Here is a 27,538-nt window from a genome sequence, read left to right as displayed (position 1 = left end):
TTTTCGTTAACCACAGGTGAGATCCCAGAAGACTGGAGGAGAGCTAATGTTGTTTGTTTAAGAAGGGTGTGAGCCAGGTAACAATGGACTGCTGAGCCCTCTATCAGTGGTAAGGAAATTAATAGATAAAATTGTGAGGGAAAGGTTTAATGTATACATAGAAAGACAGGGACTCATTGGGAGATTGTCAGTACGGCTTTGCTGGGAGCATATACAGTAGGAGTTGGAAATTTATGTTGCAACTTTACAAAATATTGGCTAAACCACGTGAGTATTGTTTGCAGCTCTTGCTGCCATGTTACAGGAATAATGTAACTGTGCTGGAGAGAGATTGGACAGCTGGACTGGCTTTCCCAGGAGCAAAGTGAGCTGTGTGGTGGCCTGATAGAAGTATAAAAGATTATGAGAGGCATAGATAAGGTAGATGGTCAAAATCTTTTTTCTCTTGGTAAAGGTATCAGAAAAAGGAGGCATACAGTACTGTGCAAAAGTCTTAGACACAAATATGAAGTTAGGATGCTGAAAACTGACCTTGCCTGGTGTCACAGGGCTGGATGCGTCTGCACATGCACCACCCTGCCCTTGGCACTCCTTCTCAACCACCTGTCCTCCCATGGTGCTCCACCCTCACCATTCCCAACATCCTTTGCTCCCACTAGACTTACAAACTCATTCTGTGCTCCAGGTTGACAAATACTATACTATGCAAAAGTCTTAGGCACCTTAGCTATATTACTGCGTCTAAGACTTCTGTGCAGTACTATATTGGCTTATGGTGAAAGAGTGCACCAATAGCACTCAACCTACAGGAAATGCTAACAAGATCATTATCACAGAGCAAGTGAAGCAGTTCTTAAAGAGACATTCAGCTGCAAGTAATTGGATCAGAGGGCCTGTGTGCCACCCTGCTGTTTGGATTGTCGAGAGTTAAACAACTTCTAAATCACTTCCTTCTTTCAACCTCCTTTGGGTGCCATTCTTGCCAATTTTATTTGGATTGAACAACAGTGCAAGTAAGTGAAGCAGCCACAGCCTTGATGAACAGCAAATTGCAAATGGACTTATAAGAAGGCAGTCAGTGATAGCTTCTAGAGATATTGGGGTCAGAGAAAAAATAGGCAATCGCTCTCTTCCCCTTTTTACAATGTATCCTCCTCATCAAGAGTGAATGAATCTCAGTTCTCATTCAGAACAATGCTATCCTGGTGTTACAATTGGTTTTATAGAAACAGAAGCAGGGACATCAGAAAAGCATCCCCAATTGTACCAGTACTTCCAATATCAAAGCAATTTGCCTGATACTTTTTTTAACTGGTGAGTGAAACTTCAATACTTCAGATACCTTGCTTAGAGGAATGTAAAGTGTCAGGCCAAAAGAATTCTTGAGTAGCAACATCCTATGGTTATTTCCAGCTGGCTCACCAGCTCCTTCTTCTGGAAGAAATCATAAAAGGCTTCTGCTTTCAGAACAAACCTGTGTGAAAATCTGATCCAAAAGTTAACACTAAAGAGAGATGCACTTCTAAAATTGGTTACCAAGGCAGTGAATGATCAGCTCAAATAAGACCACCTTCCACCTCTATCAAGTGAGGATGATCAGCAATATTGGAAATTTTCCATTCATTTTTGATTTTTAATTCAAAAATAATGTTGTATATTTACTTTTCTACATCTCCATGCTTTTCAATTTCAGTTAGAACCACAGGAAAGACGTAGCTGTAAATTTCATCACAACTACAGAATCAATGCAATTCTTTACTGAGCAGTAGGAGACATATTTCACAATGATGCAGATGTTATCTGCTAATCTACACACACCTTAGAAAGATTAATGCTGCATTTTTGCATCAAATATCTTCAAATAGAATGAACAATCATTTGCATAACTTTTCCATAGATAAGCAGGCAAATCTAAATGACTTCTTTGAGCTCAAACACTCAAAATGTAAACCAAACTATAACACACTACACCAAGATTATGATATCTTGTTCCTAGGTATTTAAATGTTGAAGAAATCTTTATTGAATATTATGAGGTCTTCAATTGCTGGCTGTCTTACGAAGAAGCATTTTGTAAATAGGGCCCAGGTTTTACTTGCAAATGCCAGCGGTTTTCACTGGCATTTACCTATTTGAATGGCATCATGTCCTAAAATTACTATTAGTTACCCAAGAAGAATAATGTGAGCTGCCTTAATGACTATAATCCAGTAGCACTCACAATGATGAAATGCTTTGAGAAGTTGGTCATGAGTAGACTGAACTCCTGTCTCAGCAAGGACCTGCACCCATTGTAATTTACCTATTGCCACAATAGGTCAACAGCAGATGCAATCTCAATGGCTCTTCACACAGCCTTAGACCACCTGGGCAACACAAACACATACCAATGTCAGGATGCTGTTCATTGACTATAGCTCAGCATTTAATACCATCATTACCACAATCCTGATTGAGAAGTTACACTGGTGCACCTCAGGGGTGTATGCTTAGCCCACTGCTCTACTCTCTCTATACCCATGACTATGTGGCTAGGCATAGCTCAAATACCATCTATAAATTTGCTGATGATACAACCATTGTTGGTGGAATCTCAGATGGAGACAAGAGGCGTACAGGAGCGAGATATGCCAAATAGTGGAGTGGTGTCGCAGCAAAAACCTTGCACTCAACATCAGTAAGACGAAAGAACTGATTATGGACTTCAGGAAGGGTAAGACGAAGGAACAGATATCAATCCTCATAAGAGGGATCAGAAGTGGAGAGAGTGAACAGTTTCAAGTTCCTGGGTGTCAAGATCTCTATGGACCTTACCTGGTCCCAACATATTGATACAGTTATAAAGAAGGTAAGACATTGCCTTCATTAGAGTTTGAAGGGATTTGGTTATACTTCATTAGGAGTTTGAAGAAATTTGGTATGTCAACAAATACACTCAAAAACTTCTATAGATGCACTGTGGAGAGCATTCTGACAGGCTGCATCACGGTCTGGTATGGGGGGGGGGGGGTGGAAATGGCTACTGCATAGGACCAAAAGAAGCTGCAGAGTATTGTAAATTTAGTTGGCTCCATCTTGGGTACTAGCCTACAAAGTACCCAGGACATCTTCAAGGAGCAGTGTCTCAGAAAGGCAGCATCCATTATTAGGGACCTCCAGCACCCAGGGCATGCCTGTTTCTTACTGTTACCATCAGGTAGGAGTACAGAAGACTGAAAGCACACACTCAGTGATTCAGGAACAGCTTCTTCCCCTCTGCTATCTGATTCCTAAATAGACATTGAACCCGTGAACACTACCTCACTTTTTAAAATATATTATTTCTGCTTTTTGCATGATTTTTAATCTATTCAATATATGAATACTGTAATTGATTTTATTTATTTATTTTTGTTTGTCTTCTATATTATGTGTTGGGTTAAACTTTTGCTGCTAAGTTAACACATTTCACAACACATACCGGTGATAATAAACCTGATTCTGATTCTAATTGGAACTGTAAGTTTCGGTAACTACTGTGACTGGACTCCTCATTGCACTTAGCAGCAGAATTCCATCTTGCTGAGCTTCTTCAGTATTATACTGGGGTACTCAACTATCAGACCGTGAGCCAGTCCAGGATCTGAAACTCTGCTGACTTAATTGGGACTTGCAAGGAAGATGTGCAAGGTAATGACTGTAATTACCTACAGCACTCTTGGTTGATATTATTACATTAAAAATATTTAAAATTTTTCATGCAATTTTAATATTGCAACATGCTTCTGAATGTCAGCAGTGTGTAAAGAATTCTCACACCTTTGACAGTTGTCAAAGATTTGCCAGTGTGCAAAGCCTCATTCACATCTGTCAGAGACATTCTGAAGCTTCAGTTTTTCCAACTGCATTATCCAAAGGGTTTCCTTTCATTGACTTTTGGCTTCCATGGTCATCAAGACCAGGGTTTGTTAGGGTGTACAATGATAAAAGGTGCCCAGAATATGCTAGCAGAATCCAGGCTTTGAAGTCTTCATGCATTACAGTTACATCATTTAATGGCCTGCAGATAAGTTACAAATAAGGTAGGCAGATGCTTAACACAAACTACCAAAGAAAACCCTGAATAAATGCAAATAACCAGTCCTACCAAATCTACTCCTGAATGCTTTTGCAGAACATGGCACTATAATTATTTAAAGCATTACCCCCCCCACCTTAAACTCTCACAATGTTAAGTTTGCACAAGATTAAATAAAATTAGAAAGGAAAAACTGTGAATCAGAGCATTCCATGACCCATTGACTGCCAATTCTGCAATGCATCCTTCAACTGACAAGATCATATCCTTGACCATGTCATCTGCTTTTACATTTTCCACCTGCCTGACCTTCCCACCGACAATTAAAACAAGAGCTTTGTACAGAGCACCAAATAGTCATCAGTTAATTTCACAGATGACGTTGGGCCAACAGACAAATAATTATGTCATGTCACCTTTCGTACATCTCAATCAATATACTAATGTAAGTCTTTGTCTGAAATATTTTAGTTCTTGTTTTCCTAAATACTAATCCCCCTTGCAGTGTGATGTCGTTCACGCAAGCACAGGATCCTCAATAATCAGTGCACCAGCAGGAAGCCAGTGAACACAGAAGGGAAGAAAATCCTCTCTGCACTGATTATTGAGGACCAGGACTTTTAACTATTGTTAGCATGAGCACATTAATCAACCCCTTGTTAAGCAGAGGAACTGCATCACTGTTAAATTTTAAACGCTAGAACTTTTGCTTTAAGTTCACTAAATGAGCCTTGTTATTTGCTGATTACTGCCACTCTTCAGCTAATTGAATTAGTGTATTCAGGAGCTCCACTACGCTGACAGAAAAAAATTATTTGTGCACTCAAGACATGATTGGTTTTAGCTTTTTCATTTGATTAACAGTATGCTATTACCGTGTTTTTAAGAGGCAAAGAAGAGGCTGGAATTAGTGCCATTAAATAGTGTCAGTATGAGGTACATTTAATCTGTGAGATGCAAAAATAACAAAATGTCTAACTGTGGGTGTGGGTTATCCAAATTATGTTTGGCCTGCTTGCCTCAGAGAATAGCAAAGGTTTCATGGAAAATTTATCATAATGTGGGAATAACTGCTGTATTCTGTAATTTTGCTTTCAAATCTGCATTGCCAACTTTACCCAGATTTAAAATAAACAGACTCCAAACCACAACATGGCTTGAAACAAAATACAAATTGTTTGTACTACCCTGTACATATATAATTGCAGAATTCTGCTTTTCAATCATTTTATTGGTGAGAATGGGTTACAATGTGGAACAGCAAAACCGATGCTTTTGAAATATAAAATTTAAAAGAGAAATTGACCATGGTATGATTATCACCCTATTTAAAGTCAGTGGGCTGATCTTAGTTACATTGGTTTCTGACAGGAAGGAATAGCAGGAAGATAGAAAACTTCACCAAGGTACCCATTCTCAACACTAATCATTTCTGTAAAATCTGATGAAGGCAAATGTAACCCACTGCACAGATGAATATATTTGTATTGCTTGCAAATGAGAAAGGACTATGGATTAGGTAGAATCATGGAAATGTACTTGAATCAATCCCTCAGGGGATAAAGTTATAGAATCACATGCGAGATAAAAAGTAAAGAAAGCTATGTATCTACAAGTATGTTTATTGCGAGTCTGGAAGGTACCTTTGGTTTAGTGCAAAACAAACTAACCAAGAAGCAAAAAGCAGATTGAATGCCATCACATACAGTTGAAGTCAGAAGCTTACATACATCTTAGCCAAATACATTTAAACTCAGTTTTTCCACAATTCCTGACATTTAATCCTAGAAAACATTCCCTGTCTTAGGTCAGTTAGGATCACTACTTTATTTTAAGAATGTGAAATGTCAGAATAATAGTAGAGAGAATGATTTATTTCAGCTTTTATTTATTTCATCACTTTCCCAGTGGGTCAGAAGTTTACATACACTTTGCTAGTATTTGGTAGCATCGCCTTTAAATTGCTAAGCTTGGGTCAAACGTTTTGGGTAGCCTTCCACAAGCTTCTCACAGCAAGTTGCTGGAATTTTGTTCCATTCCTCCAGACAGAGCTAGTGTAACTGAGTCAGGTTTGTAGGCCTCCTTGCTCGTACACACTTTTTCAGTTCTGCCCACAAATTTTCGGATTGAGGTCAGGACTTTGTGATGTCCACTCCAATGCTTTGAGTTTGTTGTCCTTAAGCAATTTTGCCACAACTTTGGAAGTATGCTTGGGGTCATTGACCATTTGGAAGACCCATTTGCAACCGAGCTTTGACTTCCTGGCTGATGTCTTCAGATGTTGCTTCAAAATATATCCACATAATGTTCCTTCCTCATGATGCCATCTAATTTGTGAAGTGCACCAGTCCCTCCTGCAGCAAAGCACCCCCACAACATGATGCTGCCACCCCCATGCTTCACGGTTGGGATGGTGTTCTTCGGCTTGTAAGCCTCACCCTTTTTCCTCCAAACATAACAACGGACATTATGGCCAAACGGGTCAATTTTTGTTTCATCAGTCCAGAGGACATTTCTCCAAAAAGTAAGATCTTTGTCCCCATGTGCACTTGCAAACTGTAGTCTGGCTTTTTTATGGCGGTTTTGGAGCAGTGGCTTCTTCCTTGCTGAGCAGCCTTTCAGGTTATGTCGATATAGGACTCGTTTTTCTGTGGATATAGATACTTGTCTACCTGTTTCCTCCAGCATCTTCACAAGGTCGTTTGCTGTTGCTCTGGGATTGATTTGCACTTTTCGTGCCAAAGTACATTCATCTCTAGGAGACAGAATGCGTTTCCTTCCTGAGTGGTATGACGGCTGCGTGGTCCCATGGTGTTTATACTTGCGTACTATTGTTTGTTTAGATGAACGTGGTACCTTCAGGCGTTTGGAAATTGCTCCCAAGGATGAACCAGACTTGACATCATTTTCTGACCTCAATCTGATAGAAAATTTGTGGGCAGAACTGAAAAAGGGTGTGCGAGCAATAAGGCCTACAAACCTGACTCAGTTACACCAGTTCTGTCTGGAGGAATTGAACAAAATTCCACCAATTTACTGTGAGAAGCTTGTGGAAGGCAACCCAAAACGTTTGACCCAAGTTAAACAATTTAAAGGCAATATTACCAAATACTAACAAAGTGTATGTAAACTTCTGACCCACTGGGAAAGTGATGAAAGAAATAAAAGCTGAAATAAATCATTCCCTCTACTATTATTCTGACATTTCACATTCTTAAAATAAAGTAGTGATCCTAACTGACCTAAGACAGGGAATGTTTTCTAGGATTAAATGTCAGGAATTGTGAAAAACTGAGTTTAAATTTATTTGGCTAAGGTGTATGTAAACTTCTGATTTCAACTGTAAATCAGTTCACCAAACCTTCTTTTCTGTTCTTTCTACCTCTCCCCAATTCTTTGCAAAATCTTCTTTTTAACTTTTCCCTAGTTCTGCTAAATATTAACACTTGAAACAGTTTATTGTTCCACAGATACAGACTTATTTGTTAAGTATTTCCAACATTTTCCATTTTTGTTTCAGACTTACAGTATCTGCAGTATCTTGTTTACCAACCAGTGATCATGTCAGATCCCCAGTAATAGTTCCAGTAAGTTTATTGTAAAAGCAACATCTTAAGGATAGTTTACATAAAAGACATAAGCATGTGTCCTGGGTGTACTTTGATAATTTGCTCTACTTCGGCAGCAAGTGATTGCTTAGTACCATTTGTCTTGTGTGTGGAAAAGCACTGGCTTGACTGATTGCTAGCTGAATTAAATAGGCATCAAAATAACAAATGGGCTTCAAAAGGGAATGCAACATTTTGTGCAACATCAAGCAAAAATATTAAATAGAGGTATGTGGTTGTGTTTAAATAATTTGCTTAAGCCTACAGTTAAAGAATACATTGAACATGCTCTTGGGGTCTTAACTGATTGCTAAATATATTCTAAGGGATATGTTACCACATTTTGGTCGATGCATTAATGGATGCATTTCATATATTTATTTATTATGAGCACTAGCATGTCAATGGTAGTACAATTATAAGACCAGACATAGGATTAAAAAAAAAGTTAAAAGATCTTTGGAGATAAACCCAGTGACATATCCATTCATGGTATTGTAAATTTTCCTGAAAATATTGGGTAAAATTTATACAGAAAGTCATGGGCTGCCAACTCCAGGATCTTGGAATTCCCTATTCTACAGCATTATTAAAATACCTCACCAACAAGTCAGTAGTAGCAAGTTTAAGAAGGCTTCTTGTTCCCACCTTCTTGCAGGCAATAAATTCAAGTCTTAATAGCCACAATGCATACCAAAGACATGAAAATTGTTAGTTACTTGGCCGTTGATTTGGAGGCAAGGTTTGGAATCTTGGGGAAGTTGAAGGGAATGTGGGAGAAGGTAATAGGATGAGGGTCAGTAGTCAGCATGGACACTGTGGGCCAAAGGGTTTCTTTCTGTGCTTCATTATTCTAAAAATATTTTTTAAAAAACTAGGTAATGATAGCGATCTAGAAGATTATAAGACTAGCAAGAGGAGCTTAAGAATGAAATTAGGAGAGCCAGAAGGGGCCATGAGAAGGCCTTGGCAAGCAGGATTAAGGAAAACCCCAAGGCATTCTACAAGTATGCGAAGAGCAAGAGGATAAGACGTGAGAGAATAGGACCAATTAAGTGTGACAGTGAAAAAGATGATGAGAGACATTGATCATGTGGATAGTCAGAGGCTTTTTCCCAGGGCTGAAATGACTATCACAAGAGGGCACAATTTTAAGGTGCTTGGAAGTAGTTACAGAGGAAATGTCAGGGGTAAGTTTTTTTTAATGCAGAGAGTGGTGAGTACGTGGAATGGGCTGCTGGCGATGGTGGTGGAGGTGCATGTGACAGAGTCTTTTAAGAGACTCCTGGATAGGTATATGGAGCTTAGAAAAATAGAGGGCTATTGGTAACCCTAGGTATTGTCTAAAGTAAGTACTTGTTCGGCACAGCATTGTGGGCCGAAGGGCCTGTATTGTGCTGTAGTTTTTTCTGTTTCTAAAAATGAAATTTACAAAAATCTATTGGCACCACTAACTGCTTGGTATTTAGGTTTTCATTTGAACAAATGCAATGTAAACAAGAAACTTTATCAAGTTTTATCCAATCCCAAAAATCATAAGACCATCCAGACCCCAGTGTACAACCTTAATTTCCTGGTCTAAGTTCAGCAGTTGTGCTTGTACAGAAAACATTTTTTTTAATATAACAGACTGCTCTGAATAGTGCAAACAGGGCAGTACAGCTAATCTTAGTAGCAAGGATGAGCATACTGGAACTGTTCCAGTTATCAAAGCAATTGGGGTCACAGAAAATGTCTTCATTATACTGAGTCAATTTGCATCAATGCAAACTACTATCTGATCACCACTAGGATAATTGGTATCATATGTCAAAATGGACTGCTGTTTAAGAGTTACCTGGAACGCTTTTATATAGAACTTATTCATTTTCAGTTCTCTGGTGTTTTTTCATTCCCCTCCCATCCCATCATTACCCAAGTCTTTTGTCTTCATTTGTTTTCATTAACCCTGCTCAATAATGATACTTTCATGCCAAAATCTGCAAACTTCCTTAAGTAGTAGTACAGGAACTGCTGTGCTTAAAAGGCATAATTGGAAGAGACAAGTTCTGCACAGATAGCAAATGGAGAAAAATTTGATGTCAAGTACAGAGGTTTAAAAGTTAGATGTAAAACTCAATAAAACACCATCACAGAATTATTAACTGTTCGAAGAAGCATTGCAGCAAACAAGCGTTTGAGGATAAAACACATCAGTAAGTTTAACTATTTTTTAAAGTAAATTTGAAAGAGTCCATCCAGAGTCAGCTTTTTCAGTGACATGGAACAAGCAACAAATATTAAATCAATAGAGTTAGATCATAAGATATAAAACCAGAATTAAGCAATTTGGCCATCAAGTCTGTTCCCCTCTCATCTCCATTCTCCTGTCTTCTTCCCGTAACCTTTGACACCCTTACTAATCAAGAACCTATCAACCTCTGCTTTAAATATACCCAATGACTTGACATCCAAAGCCATTTGTAGTGATCAATTCCACAGATTCTCCACCTTCTTGGTAAAGAAATTCCTCCTAATTTCTGTTCTAAAGGGAAAGACTTTATTCTGACAGGGTGCCCTCTGGCCCTAGATTCTCCCACTGTTGGAAACAGCCTCTCCACATCCTCTCTATCTCGGCCTTTCAAGATTCGGAATGTTTCAATGAGATTTCGCACCATCCTCCCCTCACCATCCCACTCTTCCAAGCTTCAACTACAGGCCCAGAGCATCAAACACTCCTCACATGATAACCTTTCTCATGTCCTGGATCATTCTCATGAATCTCCTCTGGGCGCCCTGCAAAGGTGGCACCTCTTTCCTTCGTGAAAAGTAATGGAAAGGTAATAAAAGTAACCCTACAGAACAGCACTAGTCACCGGCAGTCAACTAGAAAAGCCCCCCTTCCCCACCCCCACTTCGACTTCTGCCAATCTACTGTCCAAGCTAGCATCTTTTTTCTGTAACACCACGGGCTCTTATCAATAAAGAAAGAATCATTATTAAATAAACAGTTACACAGTATTCTGAAGCATACCTGAAGTTCAGTCTGAAAGAAGAATTTCTGTGGACATTGTGAACAGTCATAAATCTTATCTTCTTGCCCATGTACTGCGAAGATATGTTGCTGTAGTTTGTTTGCCTGCACGAAGACTGAAAATAATTGAAAGTGATCAGAAGTGCATCTGCTGTAGAACTCGGCTGCCATTCCCAGCTGTATGTCTATTATTACCACACTGAGCCAAATCCCCCACAGACCTTGTGATATTTATCAATAAATCATTTTTTTTTGTTTCACTAAATTTAATTCACTATGTAGACAATATTAATAATTTAACATTTCAAGACTGGAGTTTCACTTATTTATAACATCTTGCATACTGGAGCGCTTTTTAGTCTGTACATGTGCTTTGGTTTATTGCTCTGATCTACCTACATTGAATCACTATTTAATTACTCAATATAAATTATAAACCTAAATGCTACCACAGATATTAGGTAATTATTTTAGCATTGATAATTATTGGCCCGTATCCCGTGATGAAACTTGGCCACCTACTCATGAAATCATTTTCACTATTCACTTCCACATGGTTCTTAGTGTTAGCATAAACCAACAGCTGTGAGAAAACAAAAGGAGATCAAACCAAAGTAAGAACATGTTGTTCTTTCTTGTATATATCAATTGGTTTCTTGCATTTATTTAAATAAAAGATGCTCATAATTGAAACTAAAGGAGCACTTTCAAGACTGTTCACATCTAAGCAGACAGGCTAGTATTGTGCACACAATAATATTTCAATTTTATGAAATGCTGTGAATTTCAATACACTGCACAGGGTCTCATCTATTTTATTCAAGTTGATGCAGTACGCCATGGCAATTCTGCCAATTTCGTGCATGTCAATAGGTCAATAAAGCTTAAGTACGGAGGTCAACTGTCGACTTCAAAAATTTATGCTCAAATTTATGCCAATGTAACACATTGGGGAAATCAATCAATGTATTAATTAGTAGCATCTTATACTGAATAACATAACATTAGTCCAATGCTTTACTGAAGTTGCAAACTTGTACTGGGCACACAATAGTACATTTCTCAATTTCTAGTAAAGCAATAAATAATCTAGGGATTCCATACCCTTTGAAAATAAAACTACAGCTGCAATAACACCAATAACAGTGCAATAATACTGTTACATCAAAGTTAGTTTATTTGTAAAATCATTGTGAAATTGGGTGATTAATGCTGTGAAAACTTCTAAACTGAACTAAAAAACCTGAGCATAAATCTCCTGAAGCTTATACACATTCCTAAATTGAATCTGAATTCAGAATTTTCAGCTCTGGATACTATTGCTACTGTCAGAAGTGAGAGCAGATACTAAATTAGCTCACTACCTCTGCACTTTGTTGGTCTATTCAAACTTTGTTCATAAGATGCAAGAAACAAAATTAAATACTAACAACAGAAACATTTTAAATTCAGTGAGGTGCCTCAGCTTAATTCATCAATGTAACCAGTTGTCACCCCTGAACTCACAGTGTTGCCTCTGTGGCCTTCAAGGGACAGAGTTCTAGATTAAAATGAGGCAAACTGACAACCACACTTCATTGAAGAAGAATAAATCTGCATTCCACAAAATAATAAAGAATTTGATATCCAATTAAGAGCATAGTGCCTGACAAAAATATCAAACCATGGGAAGGGAAACTGTTATTCCTGATGCGATAAAACTGAAAAGAAAATTAAAGCAATGTAGGCCAAGCTGTATTCCAGATAGCACCAGACAAGTTTTAGTTTTATTTGAGATTGGGGAATGGACTTAAGAATGTCATGTACTACCAGGGGGAAGGATTGCAGGGCCCCTGCTCTAAAGAAAACATAATATGGATCAATGCAACTGCAGATACATCATGTAGTAATCCATGCAGGAGAACACTTCAGCAAGAAATCAGGACGGCTAAAAGAAGGCATGAAGTTGCTCTAGCAGACAAGGTGAAGCAGAATCTGAAGGGATTCTGCAGATATGTTAAGAGCAAAAAGATTGCAAGGGTCAAGATTGGTCCTCTGCAAGACCAGAATAGTAAACCATCTGTGGAGTCAAAACAGATGGGGTAGATCTTAAATTAATGCTGTATTTACTCAGGAGACCAATACAGAGCCTATAGAAGTGAGGCAACGTGGCAACAACTTCATGGATCCTGTGCAGATTACATAGGAGGAGGTGTTTGCTAGACTGAGGCAAATAAGGGTGGATCAATCACCAGGCCCTGGCAAAGTGTTCCCTTGGACCCTATGGGAGGCAAGTGCAGAAATTGATGGGACCCTAACAGAGATATTTAAAACATCTTTAACAGCAGGTGAGGTAACACAGGATTGGAGGATAGCCAATGTTGTTCCGCAGTTTAAAAAAGGCTCTAAATATAAACCAGGAAATTATAGGCCAGTGAGTCTGACATCAGTTGTGGGAAAGTTATTGGAAGGTATCCTAAGGGGCTGGATATATAGGTATTTGGATAGACGTGGACTGATTAAGGATTGTCAGCATAGCTTTGTGTGAGGTACTGTAGGTCATGTCTAACCAATCTATAAGAGATTTTTGAGCAAGTTAACAGGAAAGTGGATAAAGGCAAGGCAGTGGATGTTGTCTACATGGACTTTAGTAAGGCATTTGACAAGGTCCCGCCTGAGAGGCTGGTCAAGAAGGCTCAGTTGCTTGGCAGTCAGGGTGAGGTAGTAAATTGGATTAGACATTGGCTTTATGGGAGAAGCCAAAGAGTGGTAGTAAAGGGTTGCCTCTCTAACTGGAGGCCTGTGACTAATGGTATACAGGCAGTCCCTGGGTTACGTACGAGTTCTGTTCCTGAGTCCGTATTTAAGTCAGATTTGTAGGTAAGTCGAAACAAGTACATCCGGTATTATTTAGCGTCAGTTAGTCAAACGTTTGTCTTAGTATACAGTATATATTTTACCTTTCTATGCATATAAAACACTTAAGAAACATATGTATTCCAATAATTAAACCACTGTGTTGCTTAGTAATAATTGTAGCTTTCATCGGGGCAGGGCTTTTCACATGCTCCATTATTCTCACTTTATCCGTTATCCTTTAAAATTGTTCCAATCGTTGACCGACTGTAGCCTAACGCTTTTCTAATGACCGATGGCGTTTCACCTCTTTCCAAACGCTTTATTAATTCCACTTTATTTTCAATCGCGATCGCTTCCCGTCAACGGAACAGAAACACTGCGGGCGTCGGGTCCTGACCTCCGCCGGCTCCTGAGGTCCGTTGGGTCCTAACGACCACCTCACTGAGACAGGCTGAATGGGACAAGTGGGGGCTGTGCTGGGTTTGGGTATTTGATCATCCACAATATTCCACATGGGAATTTAAACTGGAGGTGGCAGTGTTTTTTTTAACGAGGTTGAGTTGCGAGCTCGATATCAACCCGACACGGATGGTATGGGAGTCACTGGATCGACAACAACCCAGCATGGGAGCGGTCTGTCACTGGATCGAACTCGGAAACCTACGTTCTCCAGCCCGGCGCTGATCTCACTGCACCACCAGCCGACTGGAACGGGGGGCGGGGGGTGGGGGGGGGGGAGTGGTTCAGGGTGAATCTTAGTAAGAAAAATTTAAGCCAAATACAAAGTTAAACACTCAACACAGTGTCAACGGCAACAACTTAAAATGGCGGACGACATTCTCCTTCCTCGGTTCGTAAGTACAAGTTGTCTGTAAGTCGGACGTTCGTAACTTGGGGACTACCTGTACCACACAGATTGGTGCTGGGTTCTTTCTTGTTTGTCATATATATCAATGATCTGGATGATAATGTGGTTAACTAGATCAGCAAATTTGTGGATGATACCAAGATGGGGATGTAGTGGACAGAGAGTAAGACTATCATGGCTTACAGAGGGATCTGTATCAGCTGGAAGGCGGGCTGAAAAATGGCAGATGGAATTTAATGCAGACAAATGCAAGGCTTTGCACTTCAGCAGGACCACCCAGGTGAGAACATAGGAACAACTTCTTCACTTTGAGGATTGTGAGATTGTGGAATGAGCTGCCAGCACAAGTGGTGCATGTAACATTGATTTCAACATTTAAGAGAAGTTTGGATAGGTACATGGATGGTAGGGATGTGGAGGACTATGGTTCTGGTGCAAGTCGATGGGAGTAGGCAGTTTAAATGGTTTTGGCATGGACCGTGGAGAACTTCAGGTTCCTGGGAACCACCATCTCTCAGGATCTGAAGTGGAAGCAGAACATCAGCTCCATCCTGAAGAAGGCCCAGCAGCGGATGTATTTCCTGCGGCTCTTGAGGAAATACGGTCTGCCTCAGGAATTGCTGCTGCAGTTCTACACTGCAGTCATTGAGTCTGTCCTGTGCACCTCCATCATTGTGTGGTTTGGAGCCGCCACCAAGCAGGATAGAACCAGACTACAGCGCACAGTGAGGACTGCCGAGCGCATCATTGGAGCCTCCCTGCCCTCTATTGTGGACCTGTACTCTTCCAGGTTGAAGAAGAGGGCGGGGAACATCATAAAGGACTCCTCCCATCCTGCGCACGGACTGTTTGATCTGCTTCCGTCTGGTAGGCGCTTCAGATCCCTCCAGACTAAGACTAATAGGCACTGGAGAAGTTTTTTCCCTACTGCGGTCACTTTGCTGAACAGTTAACTGCTGGTTAACTGTCGGCTAACTATTACTTGGATTGCGCTACCTGTATGTATAATCTATATTTTCATTTATATTTATCATTATTATTGTTATGAGCAGAGAGACAACATCTGCCGGAAGTAAATTCCTTGTATGTGCATAGGTACTTGGCAATTAAAGTCTGATTCTGATTCTGATTCTGACTAGATAGGCCAGAAAGTCTGTTTCTGTGCTGTACTTCTCTATGACTCTAATCATATAGATAGACTGAAATGTCAACCTTGACTAGATTTGCATCAGAGCTTCAAATGTAGTCACTCTATGGTATGTAATTGCAAGATCTTTTTTTGTGTTATTAATTTCTATGTTAGTCAATAACATAGCTGACAACAAATATCCCTGCTACATGCCAGGTAGGGTCAATGAGGTGAGCTTGGGCCTTGTAAGAGTCTACTTCTAAGGAATAAAAGATACAGTATTTCTGCCTTCATCACTTTTTTAAGCTGTGGATTCCAGGCTCGTTCAGTGAAGTATTATTACTTCTAGATTCCTTTCCACGTTTATAAATCAGTTTAAGTCTTTGCCCTTGGTTACCGATCTCAGTATGTATCTAATAATTTTATATGCTGTCATTAAATCTGCTTTCAGTCTCCTTCCTTCAACCTTGGGTAGTCGGACCCCATAACTAAACTACAATTCTCCAGCTCTAGCAACAGCTCAAGATCGCAATTTTTCATACAGCTAACTAGTCCAGTAATATCGTTCTGTAGCCTCAGAGTTTCTTACTCATTGTCAACCACGATTTCAATTTTAATGTCATTACCAATTTTTCCCTCTACTACAGTTAAGCCAAGAATTTATACCAGCACCACAAAATTCATGAAGCTTAGCACCAAGTCCTGTAGAACCTAACTGTATGCAACTCTTGAATCAATATAATTCCTGCTAACCCTTGCTTTCTACTCTAAGCCAATATTGTTTCCAGCCTGGTAACTTCCCATGGCTTTCACTGCTTTTAACTACCATGTGGAACAAATGTTTGGCCAAATTCAGATGAGCTCTACCCTCAATGATGCAACTTACTACTATGTCACAAAATTAAGTTAGTTAGTTCAACACATCATTTCTGTGATGAATTCATGCTGGATTCACACAGTTAATACATTTATGTTCTCCCTCAGAATACTCCCTTTCATTAAACAATGGTACATCAACAATTTTCCATTCCTCTGACACCGCACAAATAGGATGGGAAATCATAGTCAAAACCTGTTCTTGTATTAAATACCTTGGTACAATTTATCCAGAGCTGGTGATTTATCCACTTTGACATTTTAAAATGTCCCACAATGTTCTGCTGGTCCCAGTACTCCTAAAGATATATCCTCAAGTATATATCAAACTCCCTTTAGAAAGTCACTGCTGAACTTTCCACCACCTGCTCAGTAGTACACTACAGATCATAGGAAGTAGCTTTTCTTTATTTAATCTAACAAATCTCCTCATTATTCAAAACTGTTTCAATAAATCTCCCTTTATGGAGAACAATCCAAATTTCTGTAGTGTGTTCATATAGCTGCAGATCAATGTCCTGCCCACAATCAATATCAGGGAAGGCAACCAGACATTCCCACCCACATTTTATTGGGGAAGACAAGGAAAAACAATACCCTACATTAGTTTTTTGGGATATAGCTGCTGGTGACAAGGCCAGCATTTCATTTGATTTCAAAATGGTCTTGAGAAGGTAAAAACTGATGATGAAGTAATGATGATACATTTTCAAATCAGAGTGAGTGGACTTGGAAGGGAACCTGCTACTCTCATTCTTTTTTGGTGGTTGAAGTTGTGGGTTTGGAATTGACCAGGCAAGTAGATTCTGTGCATTTTGTAGATGGTACACACAACAGAATGGCAGTGATGGTGGGAATGAAGATTTAGGGTGCCAGTCAAGCACGGTACTTTGCTTTGGATAGTGTCAAGCTCCTTGCATATGGTTGGTGCTATACTCGATTGCGCAAATGAAGAACAATTCCTAACAATGCCAACATACCTTTTAGATGGTGGAAGCCTCTCAGTGCAGGTTACCTAGCCTTTAGACCACCTCAAGTAGATGTGACATTTATGTGGCTGGTCCAGTTGAGTTTCTCCTCAATGGTGACCTCCAAGATACTGATGATTTGGGACTTGGCAATGAACATCAAGGGTTGTGGTTAGTCTACTTTGTTGGAGAATGGCATTGTCTAGCACATGTAGCATGAATGAAATTTGCCACTTTTCAACTTATATTACTACTCCATTCACAGATGGATCAGTTTATTTTATGAGGAAATGCAAATAGAATTAACAGCAATTATTTCCTTTCCTAACCTTAAGATGTGAGGAAAATAACAGGTGAAATGGCTGAAGAGGTTGGGCCTAACATATTGCCATGAGGACTCTCACAGTTTTGAAAGTAGACTTTATCCCCAATAATTTCAATTACTTTGATGCCACAGTCAACCAAATGCTGACTCAATGTCAAGGGCAACCACTCAAAGAAAAGAAACAATAGTTGATAATCAACAACCAGTAAGAAAAATCTAAACACATTTGAGAGATAACAGGGCCTTCGATTATTGTGACGCAATGCGGAAAGTGGGAGAAGCAAAGTAAAAGGAAAGGATGGAGAAGTCATAAACACAAGAGATTCTGAAGATGCTGGAAATCCAGAGCAACACACACAAAATGCTGGAGGAACACAGCTCATCAGATAGCGTCTATGAAGTGAAATAAATAGCCAACATCTTGGGCCGAGATCCTTTACATCTCTGGAAATTGCACAGGTGCACAGTTCCACTAGACGCATCTTTTGTTTCTTTACTTCCTCCACTCTTATCTCTTTTGGCTTGGATTATGATCCACTCTGATTACTTTATCATTCCTGTCTTCTCTTCACTCAGACTTTTCAGTTCATTGTCTTCTCACCTCGCATGTACTACCTCTGTTTGCACTTTGCAACCCCTTTCTCCCTTGGCTCTGTATTTATTTAAAACCTGTTGCATCTGTAATATTTGCCAATTCTGATAAAAGGTCAACACTTTCTCTCTCTACTGATGCAACCTGTCCCACAGCATACATTCAGTATTTACTGTTCTGATTTCAGATTTCCAGCTTTAACAGTATTTTCCTTTTGATCACTCTTCCTTCTGAATTTTCTGACTGAAGTGCTGCTTGCCTCTTCCTCTGTGCATATTGATTCTCTTTGATGCCTCAGCATGTTCGCCTCTCTTTGCCACATTATCTTAAACCCTGCTCCACAGCAGTTGTTACCAACCTCAACGGAGGATAAGAGGATCTTACTTTCTTCATCAATTCCAAAGCATAGGAATAGCTGAATTTTCCCCTCAAGCCCGCTCTATCAATTAATTATACATCATTAATCTGTACCCAGACTCCATTTTCTTGCACTCATTCCATTCCTCATTGCCATTACTGAATAAAAATCTATTAACTCAGTCCTGAAACCACCAATTATCTCAGTACTCACAACTGCAAGGGCAAAAATAATATGTACTTCTCAGAACACATACTTCCTGATTTCATCCTGCATGGCTCTATTTTTGAAATTGCTCACTGTTTTTGAACCCAAGCCAGAGGAAATAGTTTTTTCTGAATCTAACCTAGAGAATCCTCATAAAACTTAAAACACCTTAATCAGGTCACCCCTCAATCTTCTATACTCAAGTGAATATGAGCTAACATATACAACTTGTTGCTAATTCCCAAAACTCACTGCTGTACTCCAAATGAGATATCACCAAGGCTCCGAGCAAATGAAGCATAACTTCCTCCCTTTTTTCCCCTACAGCCCCATGAGATGAAGGCCAACATTCCATTGGCCTTTGTGATTGCTTTTTGGATCTGTGCGTTAGCTTCAAAAGACTTGTGTATTTAAATTCAAAATAGAAAATGCGTTCTACTTTTTTTGACAATTCTGTAGAAAAGCCAAATATACTGGATAAAATGCATGACACTTCTCAATATATCAGAAAAATGAAACCAAGTTAGTGATTGTTTCTTTGCTAAAAATGTTAACTTGCAGCAGCACTGCCAGGAGTGCACAGAACAAAACAAAAAGTTAACTCTGCAGACCAACTTTTTGATCATTTATTTGGTGACAGTTCTTCAAATATTTTCAGATTAACGATAAATTTCTTGAGTGTTCACATTTAAAAATAAGTCTTCTTTGCAAAAGTAAAAATGGTTAATCCAAGTTCTATAATGTGCACCTTACCTGTAAAACAAACTGGGCATTTAAAAGTACCTCCCATTCCTTCAAAACTGTGTTCAATCAGGTGACATAACAGCTTTGCCGGCGAGTCAAACATCTGGTTACACAGTTTGCACTCATGATTGATTCCTTCCTCTGTAAAGTTCAAATAAGATAACTATTAGTACAAAGAAGTGTAACGTAGAAAGCAAGTTGCCAATGTGTATAAAGTAACCATCCAAACAAATTCAAGCAATATCTGAATCAAGTATGGACAAAGACAACAAAAATGTAAACAATCTGTAATAGTGTTTTACCATAATCCCATAACTAGCAACAATTAAAATTGTGCTGTTTTAAATCTATGTATTCAATAATCAGCATGTATGCCAGACTACACTTAAAGTGCACAAAGCACCGACATGTAATGTGAAGGTTTGAAAAGCAACAATACAAAGAAAATATAAATCAACATGGGCCTAAGTTCATAAACACAATTGTATTATGCCTTTTACTAAATTCCTAGGTTTGGAATATTTTTGGCAGCTGAAGATGAGCATTTGGAGCTGACAGATTTATCACATGCTATCAGATTTGATGACAGCAGATTAGGACCCTGCTGATTCTTGGTAACTGCCTGTCACCAAATCAGGATTAGTTGCACTGACCACAGATGTTTTTGATTGGACAAAACAACTCCTTTCCTGCTGTGCTTTTAGAAGCAGTGAGGCAAAGGCTAAATGTACCAATATTACATGTTGATATTTTCTATCTTTAACTGTTATGACATATCATATAGGCTACAATAAATTATTATATTACAATTCATTTAGGGAAAGGTTAACCTGTTTGCATTCTAACTCAGTCTATGGTTCAGTAGCATGCCTTACACATCAAGACTGGCAATAATGAATCAAATTGTCATTTTAAGAATACAGATAGTTTTGCCTTTCTATTCCTCCTCTCAATGGTGACCACTGACAATTTTCAATCTACTCACCTGCTTGAGTGTAAAATTGGATCTCAGCTTGGGCCTGACTGAACCACAGTCATTCTGGACCCAGTCCCATGCCCAACACAGTCATCACTGGTCTAGTAGTAAGACACAGCATGCGGTGATGCTACATGAACTGGATCATTCAGTTCAGGTTGAATGGATCAACCTGAACTAAATGGAGTACCTATCTAGATTGGGACAGGAGTGGGTAAGGTGAGGTTCTGGTTCACCCGGCCCTTTGGTGCACATGTGTGACATAAATCCATTCAGTAGCACCAACTCGAATTCCACCTTGATCAAATAGCCCTTTTAAGTTCTGGTGAAGGTAGGGAAAACAATGGATAATTCTCTGTTCATCCTCCACATGACCTACTACCAACTGTGCCAGTTTATCTGCAGTCCCACTGCAGTCTCAGCTGCAGCTTGGGATAAATTCTGCTAAAGCTCTGTGGTGCTTGAGGTAGGCTAGCTCTGGCAGCGCACTAGGAAAATGGTTCTGCATTTTTCGGCTCAGGAAAAGACATCTCCTTGTGATCACAAGACAAGGAGTTTTTGGAGCAGAATTAGTCCACTGTATGAAACTGTGATGAAAAGGTCAGGATAACTCAAAGACCAGCAGTGAGGGGGGCGTGGCCAGAGATTAAAATCCAAGTACGCAGTTAGGGTAGTAGTGTTGCCTGGAGATGTGGACGGGGTAGGAGGTGAGTAAGATGCAGTAAACACAAACATAATATTGGATTACATTCCCAGCACTGTGGAGAGGCTTGCTTCAGAAGGCCCCCCCTTAAATTGTTCCAGAGACAACCTCAGTATAGCATGGCCCATTTTTCCTGGCTAATAATCTCATTTTGCATATATCTGATACAGAAGTTGAGTACTTGTCACATGGGTTAAAGGAAAATCTGACTGGATTTCTGGAACAGCATGATTCCACCTAGAAATAGTGACAATTGCATGTTCACTGCATATAGATGGTCCTCAGATGTATAACAATGACAAGTTGAGAACCCCAGTGCTCGATCCTTCTAGGCCATAGCTTTATAGATGTGGTAATTTGGTAGTCAAACTTTGTACTGCAATTCAGGAATTTATTCTTGGAGTGATGTTTGGTCAAGTGAATTATTTCCAATTCTATAAAGAACTGGAACTCAAACCCAAGTTCATAATTTCAAGACATCATACATTGGTATTTCAACAGCTTGAAATGCTTAATACAGTTAGCAAACACGGAGCACTATTAGATTGCTACATTTAAATATAACAAGATAAAACACAAGCCCTCCTGTAAATACAATGTATTTCTGAATGGGGAAAAAATTTTAACAGACAAGAAAAATAGTTATGAATAAATTATGTATAAATACACTCCTCTAAACTATTTGTATATTCATGTAGCATATTTCTTTAGCTCAATGAATTTCTGCATGAGCTATGCAATAATGCAGAAAATAAATATTTGCGTTTTCGTTGTTAATTTAACATACCAAGTGTACTTAAGGGAGTTAGTGCTGTTAGTTTTGAATTAAAACTATAAAAGCTTTATTTTTTTCTAACCCTGAGGAACCAAACAAAGCAATATCCATTTTGTGCATGAAGTTGCAGTTGGAGCCCAGAATCATTTATAATACAAATTTTAAAACAAAGGTAATTATTTATTGTGCTTCTAAACATTAAATGGAGTGGAATAAACAGTCTGCTGACTTCTCACTCATGGCAGTTATGATCTACTATTGCACTCCTTAGAAACTGTCACCACAGATGAATGCACTAGTATAAATATTGTCTAGAATCCCCTAAGGGATTAGTGTCTGCTACAGTTCATGTTGTTTACATTTCAAAGCTGCTATAGCCCTATGAACAATAATCATCGATTAATTGATTAAAAAGACAATTGCATCCTTCTTTTCAACATTTTAACAAATGCAAATGAATTTTGAACACAGATCAGTCTGTTCACAAGAAGCATACCAGCTACATCAGTGGCTAAAAGTCATAAATTACTGTGCAGTTAAAAAAAATCTAAGCAAATATGAGTTCGCAGCAGGGAACTAATAATGCGCCTCCAGCTGTTCCAGTTAACCTGCAAATGTGGCCATCTGCACCTCAGGAGAGAAAGAAAAAGAAAGATAGTGCCAGGGAGAAAGAGGAAAAGAAGGAAATACCGCCAGCACAGGCAGAGCCAGCACCCAGAGCAGCAGGGGTGACCTTGCTACTTGTGACCAGGCAGACACATACTCTACTAACAAAGAAACTAATGGTATAGTTAGAGTATGCTAACAGCTTTCTAATAGCCATACTTCTGTTGTATTTTTTGCAGTTTTAATGAGAAGGTAGAGTTCCTTTTTCTAATATTCATGCTCTCATTCCATTTATTGATGTAATGTAGCATCTACACAAATCACAAAGCAATATATACACTAAAGTAATTCTCAGGTCTTTCAAAACCACTTAAATTAAAATCAGACAGGCTGCAATACCTTTGAATGAGCATAATTAACAGCACATATCTGCTTACACCTTTACAGTACTCATTTTGTCATGCTGAAGTTTCAACCATGAGGCAAGAAACAGTAGCTGTGGAATTCAGATCATTCACAAATGTCTGCAAGTGATCCAGCCAAATCACTTTGACTTTAGCTACGAGGAGCTATTGTGAATTTTATGTCAACATTTAATGAACAACTTGAATCTGAGCCTAAAGTTGATTGCTTTGGCAACATAGCACTCCTGCATTTTTAAAAATTAAAGAAGGTATTCCATGTTCGTTATCTATCTTTACTGATTTCTGTTTTATTTATACAAATTTTCCACGGCTTTTGCTTTTTTACCTCTAATTTAAGCGTTTGCTTTTATTTTAGAAACTTCTTATCCCCCTTTGGGTGTAAACAAAGTGAGTATAAATATATATGATACAACAGGTTCTAGATAACATTAAGTGTTAACACAATGCACGTGAGCAGGGAAAATACAGGACAGAAGGATGAGAAAAACAGCAACAGAAGTAATCAGACAAAAGGATTTTGATTTGATAAGTGCCCTCTGATATAATATGGTGCTCTTCTCATATAATTTCAATTCATTGTTTAAAAACAAACATGCATTATAGAAATCAAGTCAGGCCATAGCTTATGAGTTTGGACATTATTATTCTTTTTAAGTTTAAACAATTCATAAACAATAAAATTAGTCAATGTCTTTTTGCACTTGCATCAGCTATATTATTTAGTTTGACTACAAGGATAAATGTACATTAATACCAGAACATGTGACAAAAAAGACAAAGTGAATTTGCAAAATTAACATCGTGAAGTACAGTGAAGAGAGAGAAAGAGGTACTATATAAAATCTAAGATGCAGAAAAGGCAAAATTATTCTTTCTTTTACAACTACTTAACCCGCCAGACTGTTTCAATCAAAACCCATTTTTAAAAAAAAATACAAGACATTTGACTGGACTTGTCTTTTGTTTTTGCAGGAATCACTTTGAATCACCTTAATCCATAACACTCCATCAATATTAAGTTACTGATAAAAATAAACTAGAAAAAGAAATTTTAAAATAGTCAGAAGTTGTTGGTGACAATAACAACAGGTCACAAAGAAATTTATTAATGATGACTTGGGAAATGTGATGTTAATAACAAGATATTATTCAAGTTAAACCATGATTTTCTTTAACCTTCTATTTTCTAACCATAGTTCTGAGGTAATTCCAGTAAAAAAAGATCTCTCATGTTATCAATGGAATTATGGTTGCACACATCTTAAAGTGGATGGTTCAGCATGAAAAATCTCCAAAGTAAAATCCAGTTTAAGCATGATAACTTATTACAGGAGAGAATTCAACGGCATTTACCATGCATTAAAATTGCTCTTGCACTTCAGATTTTAAAATATTTTGTGTTGATTTGGTGGAAGCATGAGATGATTATATAGCAACAGGGGAAATCAAATTTCAAACCTAAATGAATAAGACAAGCAACTGTGCATCTCCTTAATCAACCACATTGAGGAAATGCGAAATTAACAGTGAGATTAAAAGTGAGATTAGTATGGACAAATTCCATCCAAAATCTTATTCAGGAGGAAATAAAGAGAGGTGCTATAGTCTGAGACAGGTAAATATAACAAAAAGGAAAGTAAAAAATCTCCAACAATAATTCAAACTTTAAGATATTAGCCTCTACACTTAAATTGTTTCAATGGATGCATGCTTAACTAGCAGTAAATTAAAATAATCACATCAGTGAAAGCATACCTAGATTGAATTTATCATGGTTTAACTTTCTGTGGCAAGCAGACTTGATACTGACTGTTCAAAGAAAGTACAACTTTTTGTTACTTAATGCATTTCAACAAAGGATCATTAAAACTTTACATTCATTTTAAAAGGATTAAACAGTAACACTACTTTCTGGTAATGACAATGATACAATATCATATTATTTTAATTTTCAGTGATCCTGAAACACCATTTTAACATCACATCAATTTGATTTTGACCCATTCTTCTTGTAACTAGTTTGTGTAAAACTAAACCAATGAAAGGAAAACTATCTAAATCATAGAAATCGGGGTCTTTCACCTCATCCTTGACTACTGTGATGTCTATCTACAGTAATCCCATTTGCCTGCGTTACACCAATATACAGTACTTTTATACATTGTATCTGCCTCCACTACCTCATCTGCAGATCATTCCAGATACTCACTAGTCTATGTAAAAAAATATACCCTTTCAATCTCCTGTGAAAAACTTACCCTTCTGATTTGACAGAACAATGACAGAACAAAGAAGGGTCTCGGCCCAAAACGTCGACTGCACTTCTCCCTATAGATGCTGCCTGGCCTGCTGTGTTCCACCAGCATTTTGTGTGTGTTGCTTGAATTTCCAGCATCTGCAGATTTCCTCGTGTTTTTTATTGTTGTTTTATTAGCTACAGACATGAATGCTGGGAGTTGCTGTTCAAACATTCTGAACTCTGAACACACTTTAGCAGTCTCAGAGTTAGTTAATAAATGGTCTAACCAAGTTTTGAAAATCCATTGTTTAATAAATTATATATACTAGATATATGTTTTATAGTATGTATTTTTTGTTGCTACTTTTGGGTGATTTTTGAATCAGGTGGACTGCAGATAATGAACACTGAGCTGACCTGTACTAAAATATGCCTTTTGTGTTTTATATTCTATATTTTTGACTTTTTTTTGTTGCAGTTTGCACGATTTTATTTGCATGTGGGGCAGGAGAGGATTTGCTGTTTTCCTTTGAACAGGTTGGTTCCATGGTTGTTCTTTGTTTTGTGACCATCTGTGAGGAAGACGAATTTCAGGGTTGTATACTGCATGCATACTTTGATAATAAATGTACTTTGAACTTTTGAATAGTATATTATTTCAGACATATTTGCATTGAACAGTAATTGCTATTGTGCAAATGGAATAATGTTCATTTTCAGGTAGACAGGCACTTCTATGTATATTGTGGAGTTATGATTTTCTTGATAAACGTTGAATATTTTACTACAACAAAACCTACATTCATCCAGTAACAGGATGTGTACCATCAGTATTATGTATTATATTACAGTCTCTTGGCTTCTTCAGCAACATGCCCTCCCTCAATGATTACTTAAACAGTATTACTTAAACAATACTGCATATAATTGTTTGTGATAAACTGAAGCTGTGAGGTGTCAATTATGACTCAATGGTACCTAACCTGCCTCTGGGTTAGGAAGTTTTGGAATTAAATATATTGAGCATGATAAGGCAGTACTTGAAGTATATTTTCATTGATTGCTTTTGCATGTTAATAACTTGCATGAGTACTTGCAAAACATGATGCTTCAAAAAGGTGGTAACCATCATTAAGGACTCTCATCACCCAGGACATGTCCTCTTCTCAGTACTACCATCAGAGAGGAAATACAGAAGACTGAAATCAAAACACCTAACATTTTAGGAACAGCTTTCTCCCCTCCACCATCAGATTTCTGAATGGACAATGAACCGATGAACATACCTCACAATTTTTGCTCTCCTTTTGTGCTACTTATTTTTAAATACACATTTCTTATTGCATTTTATAAGATGTTTCATGCATCACACTGTACTGCTACCACAAAGCAACACATTTTACGATATATGTCAGTGAGAATAAACCTGATCCTGATTCACTATGGTGCATGTGTGTCCTGAAATATAGCCCCTGCTGGTGGCTCTAAGTATTCTGTACTCTCCCTCCAGCAATCTTTCCATTGCAATTAAGAAATTCATTTTGGTGGTAGAGTTCACTGTAATGCTCTGTGTTGTGATTTGCACTACTAAATGAATCTGTATTTCTTGCAAAGGTTCTTCAAAGCCGAATTTAGATACAGAAGTCAAATTGCATTCATATCAAATAAAATTGAAATAACCAAAGTGGCACATATTGTGTTTCACAAACACAGCTACTCTTCCAAAATTTTCTATAATCTATAAAATCTTAGATCACTATTGTGTATAAAATTACCAATCATATCCTACGATGTAATCATTTGTGGAAATGGGGAATTGCCAAGAATATACAAAAAGACCCAAAAGCACTTTGACTGAGGCATAATGGACTGAATGGAGTTGCAATGTGCAGCTGCAACAGTGCCCTCAGCTTCCCACCCATGCACACATTGGCCACATCACCTTTTACTGGGACCTGGCACAGAATGGTCCTGAGGCTCAGTCGTTGTGGCCACTCTGCAAATCGAAGCAGAGGCGAACAGCAACTAGGCCTCAACAAGCAAAAACTAAGACCCTGCCTATGTAACGCTCTTGTAACCTGATACCTTGTGCATCAGAAAGCCCCTTCACTGTTTCTATGTATGATCAAGTGCATTTAGGAAGAGCTGCAAAAATTAAATAAGTAAAACCATTAGAACATTACAAAATTACATTATAAGTATTCACAAAAACAGAATTAACTGCTGTGAAT

The 27,538-nt window shown here is 38.3% G+C and overlaps 1 protein-coding gene across 7 annotated transcripts in view; it reads right to left on the bottom strand.

Annotated features, from left to right (window-relative positions):
* znf423 (zinc finger protein 423) overlaps window positions 1-27,538 on the bottom strand; it is a 383,906-nt gene that overhangs the window by 35,825 nt on the left and 320,543 nt on the right. For all 7 annotated transcript variants that reach the window (XM_073070049.1, XM_073070051.1, XM_073070050.1 and 4 more), the window contains 2 exons: window positions 19,593-19,724; window positions 10,679-10,794 (listed from right to left, as the gene is read on the bottom strand). In XM_073070049.1, coding sequence (XP_072926150.1) covers window positions 10,679-10,794; window positions 19,593-19,724 — 248 coding nt within the window. The remainder of the gene's footprint in view (window positions 1-10,678; window positions 10,795-19,592; window positions 19,725-27,538) is intronic.

Source organism: Hemitrygon akajei, chromosome 17 (assembly GCF_048418815.1).
Source record: "Hemitrygon akajei chromosome 17, sHemAka1.3, whole genome shotgun sequence".
In the NCBI taxonomy this organism is placed as follows: Eukaryota; Metazoa; Chordata; class Chondrichthyes; order Myliobatiformes; family Dasyatidae; genus Hemitrygon; species Hemitrygon akajei.
Note: the sequence above shows the minus strand (reverse complement) of the source record. Positions and strands in the feature narration are given on the sequence as shown.